General features: G+C 42.0%; 1 protein-coding gene across 1 annotated transcript in view; it reads right to left on the bottom strand.

Moving 5' to 3' along the window:
* Positions 1 to 228: 228 nt before the first annotated feature.
* The window catches only part of sycp2l (synaptonemal complex protein 2-like), a 171168-nt gene continuing 148223 nt past the window's right edge, over positions 229 to 23173 (bottom strand). Inside the window, exons 16-17 of the mRNA XM_043719016.2 lie at positions 7698 to 7776; positions 229 to 466 (exon numbers count right to left, since the gene is read on the bottom strand). Of these exons, the coding sequence (XP_043574951.2) occupies positions 434 to 466; positions 7698 to 7776 (112 nt within the window). The 3' untranslated portion in view covers positions 229 to 433. The remainder of the gene's footprint in view (positions 467 to 7697; positions 7777 to 23173) is intronic.

Genomic DNA, 23173 nt, shown 5'->3' with positions numbered 1-23173 from the left:
AAGTGATGAATGCGAATTTTTTAAGGACTGGAACATGGCCGGGGTACTTCAGTAATAGTGTGCAAGTTATTGGAGTAAGCTTCCATGGTTCGATTGGTGGCTCCTTAATAATTCATGATTCGTCACAAAGCTGGGTAGAGATATCAAGGTGCAGTCCTCAGTTCTACTAAATTGTTAAAAAAAATCCAATCTAATTTAAATTATGATACAAAAAATGTAATGTTGCTTTATAAGGATTTATTCTCATGCGTTTTGGTTTAATATAGAAATAATAATATGCAAAACATTTTCACACTTCTCAAAAGCATTTCATGTGAATGAAAATGAAATAGGCATCATAGAACACATTAGAACCATGTACACTTGAAACAAAAACGTCTTCCATTTGCTTTTTAAACTAAAACGATTATTTAAGTTATCCGATGTCATCAATTCAATCTTTCATGCTGGTCAGCTCTACTTCATTCTGTTTTCAAGAGTAAGAAAACACAAAATAAGAAAATACTTAAAATCATGAAGCATTAAACACAATGTTTGCATGGTTTAACACAGTTTTCATTTAGATGGTGACACTGGTTATTTAATAAAGAGGTTTGAGTGGAAAAGCACAGCAAGTCAAGCAGCATCCAAGAAATAGGAGAATCGACGTTTTGGGCATAAGCAACAACACTTCACATTTAAGATCAATCTTTTGTTCAAAACAGTGTACGGCTTAGAATCATAGAATCCCTACAGTGTGAAAACAGGCCCTTCAGCTGAACAAGTCCACTCCGACCATCCAAAGAGTAACCCACCCATACCCCATTATCTATATTTACCCTGACGATTGCATCTGCCCTCCACATCCCTAAACACTACAGGCAATTTAGCATGGCCAGTTCTCCTAACCTGTACATCTTTGGATTGTGCAAGGAAACCGAAGCACCCAGAGAAAACCCACGCAGACACAAAGAATGTGCAAGCTCCACACAGATAGTTGCCAGAGGCTGGAATCAAACTCGGGTCCCTAATGCTGTGAGGCACTAGTACTAACCACTAAGAGCCACTGTGCTTCACCCTCCTCATCTGCAACCTTAAGCCTCACAAGCCTCCAAGCCCACACTATCTTCCATTTAGTCCTTTATGTTGAGAAGATAGTAGGCCCTGTCATCAACTCCAAGATCCAAAACTCCCTCCCTAACTCTCTGCTTCTCTCATCTTCTTTAACATGCTCCTTATATCTTACTATCTTGACCAAACACCTGCCATAACATCTCATACAACTCATTGCACATTTTGTCTGATAACTCTCCAGTGAAGGATGTTTTAAAAAATTAGAGGTTTTTTTTGTAAATGGAGATGGCTGTTGTAAAGCTAATTCGGTGCTATTAATTGACAGGATGAGCATTCATGCTAATATGTTATAATACATGTCTTGCATTTAGTCTCTCTTATTAAAGAAACACATGCGTCATAAAACAAAAAGATGACTGAACTGGTTATATTTTTCAGTCAGTATGAAGCCAATTTCCTGCAAGAAATTGGTTAAGGATCACTACTGCCACAGACTAGATGGTCTATAGTTTGTAATTTTACTTGAGAAAGTGTTTTTGCATTCTTTACGTCAATTCTTGCAAATAAGTTTTCTCAATGCTTTAAGGTGGAATTGTCATACTGAAACAGATTTCACTAAATTAGAAACGTTGGAGGGAAAATAGCAGTTGTTAATATTTTTCTGAATTTGCTTCTGCTACTCTTACAATAATGGTGCATTAATTGAAATATCGCACCTATTCAACGAGATGTGCAAAAAAACCCTCCATTTGCAACCCGAGGTAATTAACAATTCACAGTCCATGGACTTCAGCTTGGCACTTAAATACTCCTGCTGCATCATGATTAATTCAAAGATAGAACAATGGAAAAAGGTGGAGATAAAAGTTACAAGTGGAAAGACACAGAATGGCTGTTTTAGCCATGTGCAACTCCCAAACCATATCATTGATCCAGTAACATTTATAAATAGGAGAGCTTGTTAAAGCATGGATCTCAAGAAACTAAGTTTCTAAATTTGGTGACATAAGTTTTCAATGTTGGAGTCTAACCATTTGTTAGGAATGTTTCAATATTGACTTCAACCTATTAGAAGCTCATGCATGGTATCATTACAACCTGCCTGAACTTGCTTGTTTGCTTGTACAAATAATAATTGTGAAATTATGAGTTTTGATGTTTTATACAAGAGGGGATCAATGTTCAGAGTTAAAAGGCACAATATTGTCTTCAGGAAAGGGCAGATGGGCAGACCAATTTCTGTCAATTATTCTGTCCCAATGTCATCAATTATTCTGAGCACAAGAGAGAATATAGAGAATTACTGTGCCAAAGGATTACAGATGAGTTATATCAGTGTGCTTGGGAGACATGATTACTTTTGTAGGCTTCTTTGATGCTGCTCATTTAATAAGGTTTAGATTGGATTGGATTAGATTACTTAGTGTGGAAACAGGCCCTTCGGCCCAACAAGTCCACACCGCCCCGCCGAAGCGCAACCCACCCATACCCCTACATTTACCCCTTACCTCACACTACGGGCAATTTAGCATGGCCAATTCACCTAACCTGCACATCTTTGGACTGTGGGAGGAAACCGGAGCACCCGGAGGAAACCCACGCAGACACAGGGAGAACGTACAAACTCCACACAGTCAGTCGCCTGAGGCAGGAATTGAACCCGGGTCTCTAGCTCTGTGAGGCAGCAGCGCTAACCACTGTGCCACTGTGCCACCCACAAGTTATAGAGTCATAATATCCCAACCTAATCTAGTCCCATTTGCCAGCATTTGGCCCACATCCCTTGAAACCCTTCCTATTTATACACCCATCCAGATGCCTTTTAAATGTTGTAATTGTACCAGCCTCCACCACTTCCTCCGGCAGCTCATTCCATACACACATCACGGTGTGAAAATGTTGCCCCTTAGGTCCCTTTTATATCTTTCCCCTCTCACTTTAAACCTATGCCCTCTAGTTCTGGGCTCCCCCATCCCAGGGAAAAGACCTTGTCTGTTTATCCTATTCATATCCCCCAGACCCAGTCTATTCAGCCTCTCCCTATAGCTCAAATTCTCCAACCCTGCCAACATCCTTGTAAATCTTTTCTGAACCCTTTCAAGTTTCACAACATCCTTCTGGTTATGTTCTCCTTGTTTGTTTTCCTCAAGAGGTTGTAAAAAAAAAAAGTTAAAAATCACACAACACCAAGTTATAGTCCCACAGGTTTAATTGGAAGCACTAGTTTTCGGAGTGACGCTCCTTCATCAGGTGCTCCAAAAGCTAGTGTGCTTCCAATTAAACCTGTTGGACTATAACCTGGTGTTGTGTGATTTTTAACTTTATACACCCCAGTCCAACACCAGCATCTGCAAATCGTAAAAACAAAGTTCTGAAAAGTCTGGGTTTGGATAGGTTTTAGGGCTAATGTGATTATAGCTAACAGATACTGCCTCAGGAAAGGCTTTCAAGTTTATAAAACACTCTTAACAAGGAATGGCGAGTGGCCAGATCTCCCAGCTCAGCTTTTCTGTGTTTTATTTTGATTTGGTTTTGACAGTCTGGTTGTTCACTGAAAACAGTCAGGCAGTTTTGAGGCTGTTGATCCAAGAAACAGCTACGTAGAAGAGGATGTTCCATGCTGCGTTTCTCTGACTTTTCTTCTGTACAACCGTGTTTGATTTTTTCCCCTTTTTGGCCAAGGGTGTTTATGGGGATTGTTGCAATTATTTGGAATAGCATCATTAAATTCAGATTATCAATTTGGTTTTCATATAGGTTAAGGTAATCTGTTTCGAGTTTCATTCGGTAATCTTGTAAATAAATACTGTTTTGTTTAGAAGTGGTTTGACCAGTTGCATTGTTTCTGGAATATCTGCTTAAAACAACAAACAAAGTTAGGATCTGGGTTACTTTCTTGAAATGTTTTGAGGGGCTCTGGCCTGGTCCATAACACCATAACGTTTCTCTCTGGATTACTGAAGATAACTAAGAATCCTGGATTTTCCAGGACTGTCCTGAAATTCCCTTTCCAGGCTGCATTATTTCTGTATAAGTCATTTGGCTTACTTGGATGCCCAGAGGGTGGTGGAGGGCTTCTACTGAATTCAAGGTGGTTTGTGGCATGATGTTTTTGTTCAGGAACCAAGCATCAGAACAACTGTCCCAAACCGCACTTGTCCGATCTCAGAGACTCAGCAAACACCCACCTCCAGACCCTCAGACTCGGCAAACTAACAGGCTTGGGTGCACCTACACTATTCTGGATTAGTGGTGCTGGAAGAGCACAGCAGTTCAGGCAGCATCCAAGGAGCAGCGAAATTGACATTTCGGGCAAAAGCCTCCCTCCCCTTCCTGGCCATCTCTGACACCTCCCTCCCCTTCCTGGACCTCTCCATCTCCATTAATGATGACCGACTTGACACTGACATTTTTTACAAACCCACCGACTCCCACAGCTACCTGGATTACACCTCTTCCCACCCATCTCCTGCAAAAATGCCACCCCGTATTCCCAATTCCTCCGCCTCTGCCGTATCTGCTCCCAGGAGGACCAGTTCCACCACAAAACACACCAGATGGCCTCCTTCTTTAGAGACCGCAATTTCCCTTCCCAAGTGGTTAAAGATGCCCTCCAACGCATCTCGTCTACATCCCGCACCTCCGCCCTCAGACCCCACCCCTCCAACCGTAACAAGGACAGAACGTCCTGGTGCTCACCTTCCACCCTACCAACCTTCGCATAAACCAAATCATTTGCCGACATTTCTGCCACCTCCAAAAAGAGCCCACCACCAGGGATATATTTCCCTCCCCACCCCTTTCCGCCTTCCGCAAAGACCGTTTCCTCCATGACTACCTGGTGAGGTCCACGCCCCCCCCCTACAACCCATCCTCCCATCCTGGCACCTTCCTCTGCCACCGCAGGAACTGTAGAACCTGCGCCCACACCTCCTCCCTCACCTCTATCCAAGGCCCTAAAGGAGCCTTCCACATCCAAAGTTTTACTTGCACATCCACTAATATCATCTATTGTATCCGTTGCGGTCTCCCCTACATTTATGAGACTGGGCGCCTCCTAGCAGAGTGCTTTAGGGAACGTCTCCGGGACACCCGCACCAATCAACCCCACTGCCCCGTGGCCCAACATTTCAACTCCCCCTCCCACTCTGCCGAGGACATGGAGGTCCTGGGCCTCCTTCACCGTTGCTCCCTCACCACCAGACGCCTGGAGGAAGAACGCCTCATCTTCCACCTCGGAACACTTCAACCCCAGGGCATCAATGTGGACTTCAACAGTTTCCTCATTTCCCCTTCCCCCACCTCACCCTAGTTCCAAACTTCCAGCTCAGTGCTGTCCCCATGACTTATCCGGACCTGTCCTACCTGCCTATCTCCTTTTCCACCTATTCACTCCACCCTCTCCTCCCTGACCTATCACCTTCATCCCCTACCCCACTCACCCATTGTACTCTATGCTACTTTCTCCCCACCCCCACCCTCCTCTAGCTTATCTTTCCACGCTTCAGGCTCACTGCCTTTATTCCTGATGAAGGGCTTTTGCCCGAAACGTTCTTTATTCCCGATGAAGGGCTTTTGCCCGAAACGTCGATTTCGCTGCTCCTTGGATGCTGCCTGAACTGCTGTGCTCTTCCAGCACCAGTAATCCAGAATCTAGTTTCCAGCATCTGCAGTCATTGTTTTTACCTCTCCGCACCTACATGGCTGTAGAAATAAATATCCCAGAGAAAGCTTCTGTAAATTCTGTGCCTTCCCATTCCATCATCCATTCATGTATTTTTATCATTTTTAAGAAGAGATAGATAATTGTTTAGATTTTAAAGGCATCAAATGTTAAGGGAAGAGAAAGGAATGTGGAATTGAAATACAAAATTGAATGGAGAAATAGGCTTGATGGGCTGAATGGTCTACTCCTGCTTCTAGTTTTTGCACTTCCAGAAAATTTAAGCAACATTCAAAGCCATCTTCATCTTCACCACAGTGCTGCTGTTTTATGTTGACTTCAAAACATATTGGTCTATTACAATCCCATTCATTCCAAACACACTCATAAGTTCATACGGTATTGGAGCAGAATTAGACCATTTGGCCCATTGAGTCTGCTCTGCCATTCATTCATAGCTTCACCCTCATTTTCCTGCCTTCTCTCCATATCCCTTCAATCCATTACCAAATAAAAATCTGTCTAACTCCTCCTTAAATTTACTCACTGTCCCAGCATCCACAACACTTTGGGGTAACTAATTCCATAGAATCACAACCCTTTGGAAGTAACAGTTTCTCCTTAATATTGTTTCAAATTTGCTACCCCTTATCCTAAGACTATGACCTCTCATCCTTAAATGCCTAAGAGGAAACATCCGCTCTATGTCTATTTTATACATAGACATGAAAAGATAAAAGATCCTTTAATCATCTTCAATCTCTCAATTTAATCTCCCCTCATTCTTCTAAATTCCAGGCAGTAAAGGCCTAAACTGTTTAATCTCTTTTCATCCTGCAAACCCCTCATATCTCTGGAATAAATGTTGTGAACATCTTCTGAACTGCCTTTAATGCCAATACATCTTTTCTTAAATTAGGGGACCAGAACTGTGCACAGTAATAGAAAGTGAGGACTTCAGATCAGAGTCAAGAGTGTGGTGCTGGAAAAGCACAGCAGGTCAGGCAGCATCTGAGGAGCAGGGGAATTGACGTTTCGGGCATGCCCAAAACATGGATTTTCCTGCTCCTCGGATACTGCCAGACCTGCTGTGCTTTTCTAGCACCACTCTAATCTTGACTCAAATAAACCTGGAGGCCCACTGAAGATGTTACCTAATAGGGTGATGAAATGTCTGGAAATGAATCATCCAGCTCAGCTAACAAACCTACATCCAGAACCTCAACCTGAGCTACAAATCTTCTCAACCTGACACCCTGAAATCTCTCTGCCCATTATGATAATTAGTCACCTTCCCATTTTTTCGGCCAGAATACATGACTTCACACTTGTAAACAGTTGTAAACCATCTCCCTTTTTCAGGTGTATATAAATCCTGTTTCAGCCAAGGCTTATAAAACAAAATTTAAGCCCAACGTTTTTCCAAGCCAAGGGCTTCCCCTTAATTACTACAAATAAAACCATATAGATTCAAAATGTTGGTTTGCTCTCTCCATGGATACTGTCTGACCCACTGTGATCTCCAGTATTTATTTTTTTCAGTCATATCTTCTCTCATCTTCCCTCTATTAATAAAGGACTACTGATGCTTACTGAAGTGGGTGTTGAGTACTTTCGACAACCTAGACCTCACCATTGTCTCTGCAGAACACAAATATATGCAATTGTCAGTTAGTCTAAAAGCCTATTTACATTGTACAATCTAAGTTACATGGAGGTCTTTGTGGCGTCCTTAGTTCCAATCACATTTTTGGACAGACACATATCAGAAGGCTCAAATGTTATTTAGGGATAATACAATACATAGCAACATTCAGTACTTTGTTAGCTTTCACTTTAGCACATTGTAAAACTTAAATGAAATTAATCCCGAAGTGTAAGGAATGGAGAGACTGCCATAAGAAAACTAAATACAATACATATCTTGGATGATAATTATTAGCGTAGATGATTGATTTTTGAATTACTTCATCAAAAGTACCTCCATATGAGTCATATCAGCTTGTGTTTCCATAGACATCCCTGCCTTATCTTCTGGGGATGAGATCAGTGGATTCACTCTGTTGAAAAAGAAACATTTTTTAAGAAATCAATATGAAACAAACAGTACAATGGATTGACAGCAAACGTGGAAAATTAGACAAAGTTGATGATCTCAAGTACTTCCATAATAATTTTAATGCCCAATCATTTACCTGATGTGTATAAATGCACACACTGAAATGTGTCTATATTACAGAAAGAATTTGTGCTACCATTTAATGCAGCCATAAAAACTGTTAATACAAGATGGAATTTATGAACTATCTAAAATTATCAGAGCCATTCTTTTTGTTTATTCTTATCCCCATTGAGATTCCATGTCATTCTCTAGAGAAATTCTTCTGTCCTTTGGGAATTGAGTTGACAACTTTTTTTAAAAGTGGGGTAAATTCACCAATCTTGTTTTACTTGTGGAGAATCACATCCAAAGAGAGTAAATATTTGAGTTAGGGACTTGTAAATTGACACTGCAGCACCCAGCTTTCAAACCAGTGGTTACGATTGGTCATAGCAAAGCAGAACAGAGACTCTGCTTTCAGATCTTTCTTTCGCCTGTGACTCACTCAAAAGAAAGGTCAATTAACACTAAGGCCTTACATACCTGGACAGCTTGATTTATTCATGAAATAGGCCATTGAAAAATATTGGCTATTTTGGCACCAGTTTTAAAATTTCTCTTATTTGTTCAAAGGACTGTGGTCATCGCCATCTAGGCCAGCAGTTATTATTCATCCCGAATTGTCCTGGAAAAGGTGGTGGTGAGATGGCTTCTTGAACCACTGCAGTCTTTGGAGTATAGGGGCACCCACTACACTACTAGGAAGAGAGTCAGAGTCAGAGCCACAGTGTAGAAAAGGCCTCTTGGCTAGTTGAGTGTGCACCGAAAATAACTACGTCTAGAGGCACACTAATTCCGGTTTCCTGCACTTGTCCCATATCCTTGAATGTTATGATATTTAAAGTGCTCAACCAAATATTTCTTAAAAGTTGTAGGTTTTACAGCCTCCACTACCTTCTCAGGCATTGCACTCCAGATGCTCACCAATCTGAGGGAAAACATTTTCTTTCAAATCCCCTCAATCTCCTGCCCCATACACTAAAACTTGTGATTTACCCCTCAACCATGGGAAACAGCTGCTCCCTATTCACTCTATCCATACTGCTCAATTTTAGGCACCTCAGTCACTTAGAGTACAATGAGGTCTTGATCAGATGGGCCAATGGTCTGAGGAGTGGCAGATGGAGTTTAATTTATGTAAATATGAGGTGCTGCATTTTGGAAAGGCAAGTCAGAGCAGGACTTATACACTTATTGGTAAGATCCTGGGAAGTGTTGCTGAACAAAGAGACCTTGGAGTATAGGATAATAGTTCCTTTAAAGTGGAATCACAGGTGTACAGGATAGTGAAGGCTGCATTTGGTATGCTTTCCATTACTGGACAGAGCATTGGGAGGTCATGTTGCGGCTTTATAGGACATTTGTTAGGCCACTTTTGAAATATTGTGGGCAATTCTGGTCTCCCCATTGGAATGATGATATGAAACTTGAAAGGGTTCAGAAAAGATTTACAAGGATATTGCCAGGGTTGGTGGATTTGAGCTATAGGAGAGGCTGAATGGGCTGGGACTGTTTTCCCTGGAGCGTCGGAGACTGAGGTGATAATTTTATAAAATAATGAAGGGAATGGACAGGGTGAATAGACAAGATTCTTTTCCCTGGGGTAGGGGAGTCCAGAACTACAGGGCATAGGTTTAGGGTGAGAGGGGAAAGATATCAAAGGGACCCAAGGAACAACTTTTTCACACAGAGGATGGTAAGTGTATGGAATGAGCTGTCAGAGGAAGTGGTGGAGGCAGGTACAATTACAATCTTTAAAAGGCATCTGGATGGGTCTATGAATAGGAAGGGTTTAGAGGGATATGGGCCAGGTGCTGGCAAATGGGACTAGATTAGGTTAGGATATCTGGTCGGCATGGACAAGGTAGACCAAAGGGTCTGCTCCCATGCTGTATATCTGATTGACTAACTCTACCCGATTTGGAGATGCCGGTGTTGGACTGGGGTGTACAAAGTTAAAAATCTCTCAACACCAGGTTATAGTCCAACAGGTTTAATTGGAAGCACACTAGTTTCGGAGTGACGCTCCTTCATCAGGTGATTGTGGAGGGCTCGATTGTAACACAGAATTTATAGCAAAAATTTGCAGTGTGATGTAACTGAAATTATACATTGAAAAATTGATCGTCTGTTAAGCCTTTCATCTGTTAGATTACAGTGATAGTTCCACTTCTTTCATGTGTAAATCACAAAACCCTTTTTTTTAAAGTTGCATTCTCGGGTTAGCTGTTAACAATGGTGATAGCTAGACAATATGTTGAAGGTGTTAGCCCCCTGTGTTCTCTGTCTATGACCTGATATTTAGATTGATTCTAATCTAAAAAGTGAGATAACAGAGTTTTACATAAATTCATGCAGCTTTTGAGCTCAGAGTTCTACATGAATGTATGCAGTTTTTGAGCAAAGTGCAATGTAACTCTGCAAGTACAAACTTACCACACAAACTGTGTGTGTGCATGTGGGTCTTTGTCTGTGTGTGTGTGTGTGTGTGTGTGTGTGTGTGTGTGTGTCTGTCTGTCTGGGATGGGGGTTGTGAGTGTGTGTGTAGTGAGTGCAGTGTGTCTTAAGTCTGTGAGGGGGTGCATGTGTGAGTGTGTGTGTCTATAAGGGTGTGTGTGTACATCTGTGTACCTGTGTGCGCGCGTCTGTGTGTACCTGTGTGCGCGTGTACCTGTGTGCGTCCCCGCGTGCGTGTGTGTGTAGGAATATCGGTGTGTGGGTAGTGCAATGGTGATCACCTGTTATGTGATATGAACCCAAGGTCCCGGTTGAGGCCCTCCCTATGGGTACCGAACTTGGCTATCAGCCTCTGCTCGGCCACTTCTCTCTGCTGCCTGTCCCGAAGTCCACCTTGGAGGATGGTCACCCGAAGGTTGGGGAACACTTCAGTGGTCCAGGACATTCAGCCTCGGACCTTCGGGTGACCATCCTCCAAGGTGGACTTCGGGACAGGCAGCAGAGGAAAGTGGCCGAGCAGAGGCTGATAGCTAAGTTCGGTACCCATAGGGAGGGCCTCAGCTGGGACCTTGGGTTCATGTCACATTACAGGTGATCACCATTGCACTACACACACACAGATATTCCTACACACACACACACACTCACATACACACGGACACAGGTACACACAGACACGCACACAGACACCCACACACACCCACACTCACACATGCACCCCCTCACAGACTTAAGACACTCTGCACTCACTACACACACACACAGACAAAGACCCACATGCACACATATATTTTGTGTGGTGAATTCGTACTTGCAGAGTTACATTGCACTTTGCTCATAAACTGCATACATTCATGTAGAACTCTGAGCTCAAAAGCTGCATGAATTTATGTAAAATTCTGTTATCTCACTTTTTAGATCAGAATCAATATAAACATCAGGTCATAGACAGAGAACACAGGGGTCTAACACCTTTAACATATTGTCTAGCTATCACCATTGTTAACAGCTAACCCGAGAATGCAACTTTAAAAAAAGGGTTTGTGATTTACACATGAAAGAAGTGAAACTATCACTGTATTCTAACAGATGAAAGGCTTAACAGACAATCAATTTTTCAATGTATAATTTCAGTTACATCACACTGCAAATTTTTGCTATAAATTCTGTGTTACAATCGAGCCCTCCACAATCACCTGATGAAGGAGCGTCGCTCCGAAAGCTAGTGTGCTTCCAATTAAACCTGTTGGACTATAACCTGGTGTTGTGTGATTTTTAAATTTCTAACTCTACCCCAGCAGAGATTCCAGTGATGCAAAAATGTGAACCCTTCTTCCATATACTAGCTCCTCAGCCATGCATTCATATGCTCTATCCACATATTCCGACCCTCTCTAGCTCATAGCACCAGGGATAATACAGATATTACTATCCTTGAGGACCTCCCTAACTTTCAATATTTTCCTTTCGGAATCTCATCCATTTCCATTACTATGTCATTAGTTCCAATGTGTACAACTGCTCGTCCCTCTCCCTCGAGGATTTTCTGCATTTTTTCAGAGATATCCTTAATCCAACACCAGGGAGGCATCACACCATTCTGATTTCTCACTGGCAGGCCACAGAAATGTCTGTCTCTGCATCCAAGTGTCCCCTTTCACAATCAATTGCTTGAAACCTGACATACCACTCATAACATTAGAGCCAGTCACAGTAGGAAGGTTGTGGTGAAACATGCAAGGGATCAGAAATGATTTCCAAGGATGTTGCCAGGGTTGGAGGATTTGAGCTATAGGGAAAGGCTGAACAGGCTGGAGCTGTTTTCCCTGGAGCATCAGAGGTTGAGGGGTGACCTTATAGAGGGTTATAAAATCAAGAGGGGCATGGATAGGATAAATAGACAAGGTCTCATCCGTGGGGTGGGGGAGTCCAGAACTAGAGGGCATAGGTTTAGGGGAAATAGGGGAAAAATTGAAAAGGGACCTCAAGAACAACCTTTTCACGCAGAGGGTGGTATGTGTATGGAAAGAGCTGCCAGAGGAATTTGTGGAGGCTGGTACAATTACAGCATTTAAAAGGCATCTGGATAGTTACACGAACAGGAAGGGTTTAGAGTGATATCGGCGAAATGTTAGCAAATGGGACTAGATTTAGTTAGGATATCTGGTTGGTATGGACAGGTTGGGCCGAAGGATCCGTTTCCGTGCTGTACATCTGACTCTAATCACATCTCTCCTCAGCCTTCTCTGCTCTAAAAGACCACAATCCAGGCCTATCTAGTCTTTCCCAAAATCTTAATTTCTCCATTCCAGACAACATCCTCCATTTCCCCTCAAGTACTGCCACATCTTTCCTATAGTGAGGTGACCATAACTGCACACAACTATGGCTAACACTTTGTACTACTCTAACATTACCTCCTTGCTCAGACTGATAAAATCAAGTGTCCCAGATGCTTTAACTATCCTATTTATGCCTTCTGCCAACTTCAGGGATCTGTCAAGAATTACCTCAACATCCCTCTGTTCCTCTGAGCTACCCAGTGTTGTGCCATTCAAATGCTCTATCATCATCTTCCAATATGCATCCCCTTGCACTTATCAGGGTTAAATACCATCTTCTACTGATCTGCCCATCTGACCAACCCACCTATAGCTGCGATCTTGGAGAAGATTTGTAGCTCAGATTGTGGATCAAGTTGTAAGCTTGCTTGCTGAGCTGACAGGTTTTCAGACATTTCATCACCAGCGCCTCTGGTGAAGCGCTGGTGTTCTGTCCCACTTTCTATTTGTGTGTCTTGGTCTGTTGTGGCGGGTGATATCACTTCCAGTTCTTTTTTCTGAGAGGTTGGTAAATGGAATCCAAATCAATGTGTTTATTAATGGAGTTCCACTTTGAATGCCAGGCCTCTAGGAATTCCCATGAATGGCTTTGTTTAGCCCATCCCAGAATGGATGTGTTGTCCCAGTCGAACTGGTCTCCTCCTTTGTCTGTATGTTTGGATACTAGTGATAGTTGGTCATGTCTTGTGGTGGCTAGCTAATGCTCATGTATCCTGATGGCTAGTTTCGTGGCCATTTGTCCAATGTAATATTTGCTGCAGTCCTTGCAGGGTATTTTGTATATGACATTAATTCTGCCAGTTGTTGGTATGGGGTCCTTTAAATTAATCAGAAACTGTTTCAGTGTAGTGTTAGATTTGTGGGCTACCATGATGCCATGTAGCCAGAGTAGACTGGTCATCTCCAAGATGTCTTTAATGTACGGCAGGATGGCTAGGGTCTCTGGCCGTGTTGTATCTTCTTGTTTAGGTCTATTGCGTAGAAATTGGCAGACTGTGCTTATCAGGTACCCATTATTCCGGAGTACATCTTTTGTCGACTCCTTCTAGCTCTTGAGTGCTACAGTGATTTGTGGCTCATTTAAACAATGTCCTGATGCAGCTCTGTTTGTGGGTGTTGATATGATCACTCCTGTAATTGAATATCTGGTCAGTGTGTGTCTCTTCTGTAGATGCTGGTCTGCACCTCTCCATTGGTTTTTTGTTCTACTGTGATGTCTAGGAAGGGGAGTCAGTTGTTGTTCTCTTCCTCTTTGGTAAGCTTTATACTGGTAAGGATTTTGTTATTTTGTATTTGTGGGCTTCTTCTAATTTGTTGCGTTTTGTGGTGACAAAGGTTTCATCCAGATAGTGGACCCAAAGCTTGGGCTGGATCTTGGAAGGACTGTTCTTCTAACCTCTACATAACGGTTTCTGCCAAGAGTCCCGATATTGGTAATCCCATAAGCGTCCCATAGATTTGTTTGGGTTGTGAGGCACAGGTCTACTAGTTTGCTGATGGAGTTTGTGCTGTCAGGTGTTAGTGTCCTTGATTTGTCTAGCAGTGAGGCCAGTGTTTCTTTGGCTAGGGTGATGTTTATTGATGTGAATAGGGCTGCCACATCAAAGGAAACCATGACCTCATCGTCCTCTACCTTGGTTCTTTGATGATGTTCAGGAATTTCTGAGTGGAGCGGATAGAGTGGCTCGAGTCTTCTACTCGGTGTTTCAGTTTGTGTTGCAGTTCCTTTGCTAGTCTGTATGTTGGTGTACTGGGACATGAGAATATGGGTCCGAGGAGGCCCCTTGTTTATGTACATTTGGTAATCCAAGTGTTGAATCCTTCAGGTTTCATTCTTTGGAGGTCTGCCTTGTTAATTTTACCTGTCATGTGAAGTTTCCTCTGGGGTGCTGTAATACAGCTTTCTAGCTGTGGAATCAGGTCCATTGCCACCTGTTGTTAGGTGTTGATATCTGTGAATAGTATGCTTGCTTTTTCAATGTTTTGTGTTCTGTTCAGGATGACAGTCATGCGCCTTTTGTCTGCTAGTAGGATTATGAGATTTTATATGTCTTTTTTGAGACATTTCAGTGCTTTCTTTTCCAGAGTGTTGAGGGTGTTTACTTCTTTCTTTCTGCTTAGTGTTGGTGCTACTGTCCGTCTGATGGCCTGTTGGATTTCTTCTGTCAGTCCGTTGTCTTTCAGGGTGGATTCCAGTGCTGCTAGGAAGTCCTTTTTGTCCTTGTCCCTATGATTGAAGTTCATCCCTCATACTAGGATAGCTTCTTCCATGCCCATGAGTGGTTCAGCACATTGAAACAGCTCCTGAAGAATTTAAAAGACCCCATACTAACAACCAGCAGAACAAGATGTTATATTTAAAATACCCTGTAAGGACTGCAACAAATATTACATTGGACAAACGGGCAGGATTCTAGCCAGCAGGATACACAAGCACCAACTAGCCACCAAAAAACATGACTAACTATCGCCTGTATCCATACACACAGACAAAGAGGGAGACCAGTTCGACTGGGACAGGCTAAACAAAGACACATACGGGTAATTCCTAGAAACCTGGTATTCAAACCAGAACTCCATTAACATATCGATTTGGACCTCCTTTTCCAACCTCTCAGAAAAAGAACCGGAAGTGACATCACCCAGCACAATAGACCAAAACACATAAATAACAAGTTGGACAGAACACAAGCGCTTCAGAGATTTGATGATGTTACCTAGCATGGTCATGAAACATCAGAGAACAAATCTACCAGCTCAGTGAGCAAATTTACAATCCATCTATATCTTCCTGTAACCTGCAACTATCTTCATCACTACTAATTTGATGCCATCTGCAAATTTGCTGAATATTCCCCCACACTTTCATCTACATCATTTGTGTATATAACAAACATTAAGGGTCACAATACTGATCATTGTGGCACACCTTTGGACACCATCCTCCAGTCATTCAAATAGCCTTCTACCACTTCCATTTGTCTTATTACTAAGCCAGTTTCTGATCCATCTCGCCAAATTTCCCTGAATTTCATATGCTTTAACCTTCTCAGTCAATAAGCTTTGCTAAAATCCATACAAACTGCATCACCTGAACTTTCCTCATCCATATATTTGATCACAATCCACACATGGTGAAAAGTTGCAGCATGCTGCTGTGCAGAGGGACTTGGGTGTCCTTGTGCATGAATTACAAAAAGTTGGTCTGAAGGTAAAACAGGTAATTAGGAAGGCAAATGGAATTTTATCCTTCATCGCTAGAGGGATTGAGTTTAAGAGCAGGGAGGTCATGTTGCAGCTGTATAGGGTGCTGGTGAGGCCACACACTGAGTACTGCGTGCAGTTTTGGTCTCCTTACTTGGGAAAGGATGTACTGGCTCTAGAGGGGGTGCAGAGGAGGTTCGCAAAGTTGATTCTGGAGTTGAGGGTGTTAGCATCTTAGGAAAGACTGAGTAGACTGGAATTATTTTCATATAAAATTATCGAGGGAATACATAAGATAGACTTAAAGAGGATGGCAGGTGAAACAAGGACAAGGGGACATAACCTCAATTAGGGGGAGAAGGAACTTCTTCACCCAGAGAGTTGGGAATCTATGGAATTCCCTGTCTGGTGACATAATTGACGCTACTTCAGTAAATGTTTTTTTGAAGCTAAGGTAGTTTTTTTTGAACAATGAAGGAATTAAGGGTTACGATGAGAGGGCAGGTAAGGGGAGCTCAGGCCACAAAAAGGATCAGCCATGATCTTATTGAATGGTCGAAGGGTCAGATGGCCCACTCCAGCTCCTAGTTCTGATGTTCCTATGTTCTATGTTCAGGGCAACACAGTGGCTCAGTGGTTAGCACTGCTGCCTCACAGCACCAGGGACCCAGGTTTGACTCCAGCCTCCGGTGATTGTGCGGAGTTTGCACACTCGCACAGTGTCTGCATGGGTTTCCTCCGAGTGCTCCGGTTTCCTTCCACAGTTCAAAGATGAATTGGTCATTCTATTTTGCCTATGGTGTTAGGTGCATTAGTCAGTCAGGGTTGGTTACTCTTTGAAAGGTGGGTGTGGACTTGTTGGGCCGAAGGGCCTGTTTCCACGCTGTAGGGAATCTAATCTACGTTCTTATCACATTTTCAGGAATTCCAGATTTCCACTCTATGAAAGTGAAGGAACAAGGATATTGCTTCAAGTCAGAATTTTGAGTGACTTGGAGGGGAGCTTGCAGGTGAGAGAGTTTCCATGCATTTCTTGTCCTTCGAGAGGAGTTGTATTCAGAAAGTGCTATTGAAGGACCCTTAGTAAGCTACTCTAATGCTCCCTCTGAATGGCACACACTCCTGTCACTGTGCATTGGTGATGCAAGGATTAAATGTTGAAAGTGCTGAATATGGTACCAATCAAGCGTTGCCTTTTCCTCAATGGTATCAAGCTTCTAAATAGACAGCATTTCATCTCATCCCAGACTTGTACTTTGTAGATGGTGTTCTGGTGTTGAGAACTTCTAGCCACTGACTAAGCCAGAGTACTTACATGGCTAGATGTGTTTCTGGTCAACGGTAACCCCTGGGATGGTGATAGTGGGAGATTTAGTAATGGTTTTGCCATTGAATGTCACAGAGCAATCGTCAGGTTCTCTGATGTTGGAGACAGGTGACACAAGTGCCACGCAAAGACTGTCCTTTTATTTGACTATTGCAGCAATATGACGACTGGCTGGGAGCAGTTATAAGTCAACAACATTGCTGTACCAGGAGTCAAATGTTGGCCAGACCAAGTAATGGCAGCAGATTTCCATCCCGAAACGACAATCGTGAACCAAATGTTTTTTTTAAATGACAATTGACAAAGATTGCATGGTCATCATTAGACTAGCTTTTAATTTCAGATATTTATTGGCTTCAAATTTCTTCATCGGCCTTGGATGGAATTATAATCCACACCCTAAGAACATTAGGTTGGTATAGTAGACTTGTTCTGAAGATGAAGTTATGTGGGATCCATAGTGAGTTGGCTACAAAGTTGGCTTGGTCATAGAAAACAGATAGCATTTGTGAAGGGATGTTTTTCTGTCTGGAAGTGGTGAAAGCAGCATATCTTCAGTCAGGCATTGAGTAAAAGTTGGAAAGTCATGTTGCAACTATATACAACTTGATTCAGGCCATATTTAGAGTATTGTGTGCAGTTTGGTCATCACACTATAGGAAAAATGTGGAAGCTTTGGAGAGGTTGCAAAGAGGTTTACAAGGATATTGCTAGATTGGAGTGTATGAGCTATCAGAAAAGGTTGGACAAACTTGGATTGTTTTCAGGAGAGTGCCAGAGGTTGATGAGTGACCTGATAGCAGTGTATAAAATTATGAGGGGCATGGATAGGGTGGATAGTCAGAGTCTTTTTTCCCTCAGGATGGAAATGTCAAATACTAGGGAACATGAGTTGCAAAGACTTGAGAGGGGTAAGAGAGGTGGTAGAAGCAGATACAATAGCAACATTTTAGAGACATTTACCAGACATAAACAGGCAAGGAATAGAGGGATATGGATCGTGTGCAGGCAAATGGGATTAAATTAGAATGACATCATGGTCAGCACAGACATGTAGGGTCAAAGACCCTGTTCCTGTGCTGTTCTATGTTCTACTTTCTCGATTATTAGTCCAATGACATGAATTCAACATCACCGCACTCCCCAATGATAGTCTGAATTCAGCCCATATAGGATTCTTGCCTTTATTACAAAATCCAAGATCTGGGAGGTTACCCTCAAACTGTACAAATCATAGATCCTCTGTAGTTTGCTCACTGTAACGTGATGCAACTCAACTACAGAAGGTACAAAGGAAATTCATGAGATGTTCCTTGCATTGTTGATTTTTAGTTCCTGAAGAAAGGATACATAGGCTTGAGCTTTTCTTTTCGACACCAGAAGGTGTAGGTTTAGGATATGGAGGTGGTAGTTGAGAGGAGATTCAATGGGTAATTATTTCACTTAGAGAATGGAAGATATCTGGAAGTGATTAATCGGGTGGTAGGTAGAAAAATCCCCATAACACTTAAAACATACTTAGATATGTATTTGAAGAAATGCACCCTACAAGGCTTGACAATAATAAAAGCTGGATGGGTTACTGAGTGTCCAAAGTGGACATGATATGAACTTATTGATCTCTGTCATTCTATGCCCTTTGCTTTTATAACATAAATAAGGGAAAATGTAGATTAGGATATTTGAACCTCAAAAGATCGCACAAAATGCAGAAGGTTTTTTTAACCTCAATTCATTGAGCATGTATAGTTCTTCAAATACATGAATCATATGTTTACCCCTCACGCATTTGCAACTGGATACCTGAGGCCAATTTTAGCTGTAAGGACCAGAAATGAGAGCAATGTGTAGCATTTTAGCTTCCAGAGTTGATGCAAGATGGGACAAATCAAGGAAGCTTCTATTGTCTCATTTTTAAAAAATGAATTCTTCAAATAGATTATTAAGGGTTAGTTGTTTAGGGTTAATTGGACGTGACAATAAGTGATTGAAGTAAAGTGGAAAAATACACTAAAACCAGAATGTGTGCACATGCCCGTGTGTGTGTGCAGCTGCTGGATCTTGACTGTTGGTGGGAAACATCTGCTTGAGTGGTCTACACGAGGCCATCTGGATTTGTTTCCCAACTATTTTGGAAAAGTGGAATAGTACTGGAGGTATGCCAAATGGGGATTAAACATTCAGAATAGCACTCATATCAGGGACTTTGCCCTGCTCATCGGGATTCATACCACCAGGCTGGGGTTCACACAACCAATGTCATGGGATCTGAGGTACAGCTCAGAGTGCCACTGTCACTAAAGTCACTGACAGATACACTCATTGTGTATCTCAGTTGTTTAAACTAATTATATAACTTTGTAATATATAGGCACAGGAGTTTAAGAATTATTAATTCAAATTATGTATCTTAACTGAATAAATTAGCTATGTATTGAATTAAAAGTTCCTTCTTGTAATCATTTTGATCAGACCTTAAAGAATCCATTTGGTATTTTCAGCCTAACAATATAGCTTCCAATTCCAATAATTCCAAAACAATTCCAACATACTTGGTGGTTACTCTGGAAAAGATTTCACCCTTCTGGGAACAGTAATAAGGATCAAATACAGAAATAATCTTCTAACTAAACATCTGGATGTACATGGGGCACTGCTGCCATAACACCCTGGACTGCAGCACTTACCTTGCAAAACAAAATGCTGTGCACCCACCTAGCAAAGAGATACAAACAGACACACACCCTCCACCCCTTGGTGATACGGAATTGAATACAATAATCCTAACTGGAAACCTGTACTCAACACCTCTACCCTGCATTCCTGTTCTTTCAATAATCACTCGATTGATTAAGACACAACGGATTGAAAACACACATGCTGCACCTCACTTACTACAATGAAAGCCTGTCCAACCCATCTATTTCTCACCTTCTATTTCCCCACGTGGACATTTGGCTGGAGCAAGATTGATCATCAGAAACCTTATGGATCAACAGATGAAAAACATGGGGAGTCACTAACAAGGTTTCTGCTTTTATTGACTTTATCATTTAGTGTGTACAGTTTTGGAGCTCAGATTTAGAGTATGCTAAAATATACCAATTTGGTTTCTTCATTTGTTCAACATTCCAGCACTTCCATTCAAAATCTATGATTCTCGAGAGCTTCTGTTCTTAAACTACAATTCTGTGATTGAGTGGGGAGTCAGTAGCAATTCAGCAAGGTGCACAATCCAAGCTAATTCTCTAGAGGGATGACTTTAAATCACACCAATGGTCAAATTTGAATTCAATATTTATTTCTGAAATAAAAAGCTATCTTAATGGTAACCATGCAATGTTACCAAATGGAGACAGACAGCTAAAACAATCAGCCTTTCTACATCAGCCTTGGTGGGTGGCACGATGGCACAGTGGTTAGCACTGTTGCCTCACAGCGCCAGAGACCCGGGTTCAATTCCCGTCTCAGGCGACTGACTGTGTGGAGTTTGCACATTCTCCCCGTGTCTGCGTGGGTTTCCTCCAGGTGCTCCGGTTTCCTCCCACAGTCCAAAGATGTGCAGGTCAGGTGAATTGGCCATGCTAAATTGCCTGTAGTGTTAGGTAAGGGGTAAATGTAGGGGTATGGGTGGGTTGCGCTTCGGCGGGGCAGTGTGGACTTGTTGGGCCGAAGGGCCTATTTCCATGCTGTAAGTAATCTAATCTAATCTAATCTAATCTAATCTAATCTAATCTAATCTAATCTCTATTCACCACACTCTAAAATTAAAACCTTCAACCTGAAAATTGACCCCAATGTTTCTTAACCAAGCCTTTGAGACACCAATCCCAGAAATGATGAATAATCAATTCTAGACACCAGTTTGGATCTTAAACAAAAAATATCAAATTATTAATATATTAACTAAATAATTTAATTTGTCTATGCTTTTAAACTCAAAACCCTTGGTTTTCAGTTCCTGTCACAGAAGACAGACAGACAAATAAACACACACAATTAACAAAATGGGCCAGATTACTTAAATGGTTTTCATGATATATTAATCCATAGGCAAAGAGAATGATTTCTTGATTGTTTTTCTGAAGATATCAAGCAGAGACACTGATAAAATTCACTCACATAGAGGTAGCAATATTTGACTGAACTTTCTATTCTCTAAAATTCCAAAAACTGATAAGGGAGGTTTCAAATCTTCATGCTATAACACCAATAGCCAGATTTCTTCTCACAGAAAACAGTTCATAACCCAGTTCAAACTCAGTCTGAGGGGGAGTGGTTAGTCTCCTTTACAAAGTTCCAGTTACTATTCAACAGGTGCTATTTTCCTTAGCCTGAAGTCTTTTTTAGACTTTGTAGAACCAATTCCTAGGTATTGACCTTGCTAACAACTAATTCCAGCTATTTCCTCCTCTCTGCAGAATCTTTTGATCAGGACCCATCTTGTAAATAACTTCCAAGCCTGGCCTCATGAACAAACAAAAAAACTTTTTAAAAGCTTTTAACACAAGCTGTTCCCCACAGTCCAAAAGTCATCTTGAGCTCACAGTTCCCAGTTTATAGCTCCAAACTAAAAATGAGAAAAGAATATAACAAAGATTAACCATTGTTAATGGTCATAAAAAGCCCACCTGACCCACTAATGCCCCTTCTGGGAAGGAGACCTGTTATGCTCACCTGTTCCAGCCTACACGTGGCTCCAGACCCACACCTATTTGGTTGACACTGAACTGCTCTCTGGCCAAATTAGAATTGTAGAATTCCTACAGTGCAGGAGGAGGCCATTCAATCACCAACCACCTGAAGAGCATCCCACCCAAAACCCGCCTTTACATGGCTAATCCACCTAATCTGCAGGTTTTTGGACTGAAACCTGGTAGAAACCCATACAGATGCAAACCGCACACTATTGCCAAAGACTAAAATTGAATCTGGATACCTGGCACAGTGAGACAGCAGTGAGCCACCATGCCTCCCAAATACTGTTACTTATGTTTGACTGCAGTTCTTAATATGAACTAAATTTTTATAACTGCAGATAATAGGCTAGATCTTGTGGTGCCACTGGACAAATTTCTTTTGGCATTGTTTAGTCCAAAATCATTTGTGCTTTTAGTTACAAGTAGTATAATCCAATAATAACATGGAGGGATTCAAGGAGACAAGAGAGTGGAGTTTCTAGGTCCACAGTGAATGGCACAAATAATAATACATCACTTTAAGGATATTTAACAATTAAGAAACAAACAGGATGAATTAGACTTGCATCAGGAACAATGAGAAACAATGCCAGAGCATTCAATGAACTTGCTTGACTTTATTTAAAGCAGTAACAGAAGATTCATGAGGGGCGATACAGTTGATAAGCAATGTTACATGTAAACTGTATGTATGCATGTGTGGCTGAGTATTGGGAAAATGAAACCCACGCAAGGCCCATGATCCTTTGTATACTGGATGGGGACTCCATCGTGAGAGGAACTGACCGGGGTTTTTGTGGCAGCAGATGGGATTTAAGGATGGTGTGTTGCCTTCCTGGTGCTAGAGTGAAAGACATCGCGGACAGAGTGCAGGAAATCCTCAAGGATGAGGGTGAAGAGCCAGAGGTGGTGGTACATGCCGGCACAAATGATGTCGGGAAGAAGAGGAGGAACATACTACAGCGAGACTTCGGAGAACCAGGAAGACGACTGAAAAACAGGACGTCCAAGGTGGTTATCTCCGGTTTGCTTCCAGTGCGTCGGGCTAGTGTGGCCAGAAACAGGGAGATAATGGACTTGAACGTGTGGTTGGGGAACTGTTGCAGGAAGCAAGGATTTAAGTTCTTGGATCACTGGGGTATTTTTTGTGGTAAACATAAATTCTACAAGAGAGACGGCTTGCACCTTAATAGGTTAGGGACCAGAAAAACTGGCAGGCAGGTTTTCTACTGCAACACCGCTACATTTAAACTAAGTAGCAGGGGG

Source organism: Chiloscyllium plagiosum, unplaced genomic scaffold (assembly GCF_037043375.1).
Source record: "Chiloscyllium plagiosum isolate Xiang-an unplaced genomic scaffold, Cpla_swu_hap1 HiC_scaffold_34, whole genome shotgun sequence".
Taxonomy (NCBI): Eukaryota; Metazoa; Chordata; class Chondrichthyes; order Orectolobiformes; family Hemiscylliidae; genus Chiloscyllium; species Chiloscyllium plagiosum.
This window is presented reverse-complemented; position numbering and strand designations above follow the sequence as displayed.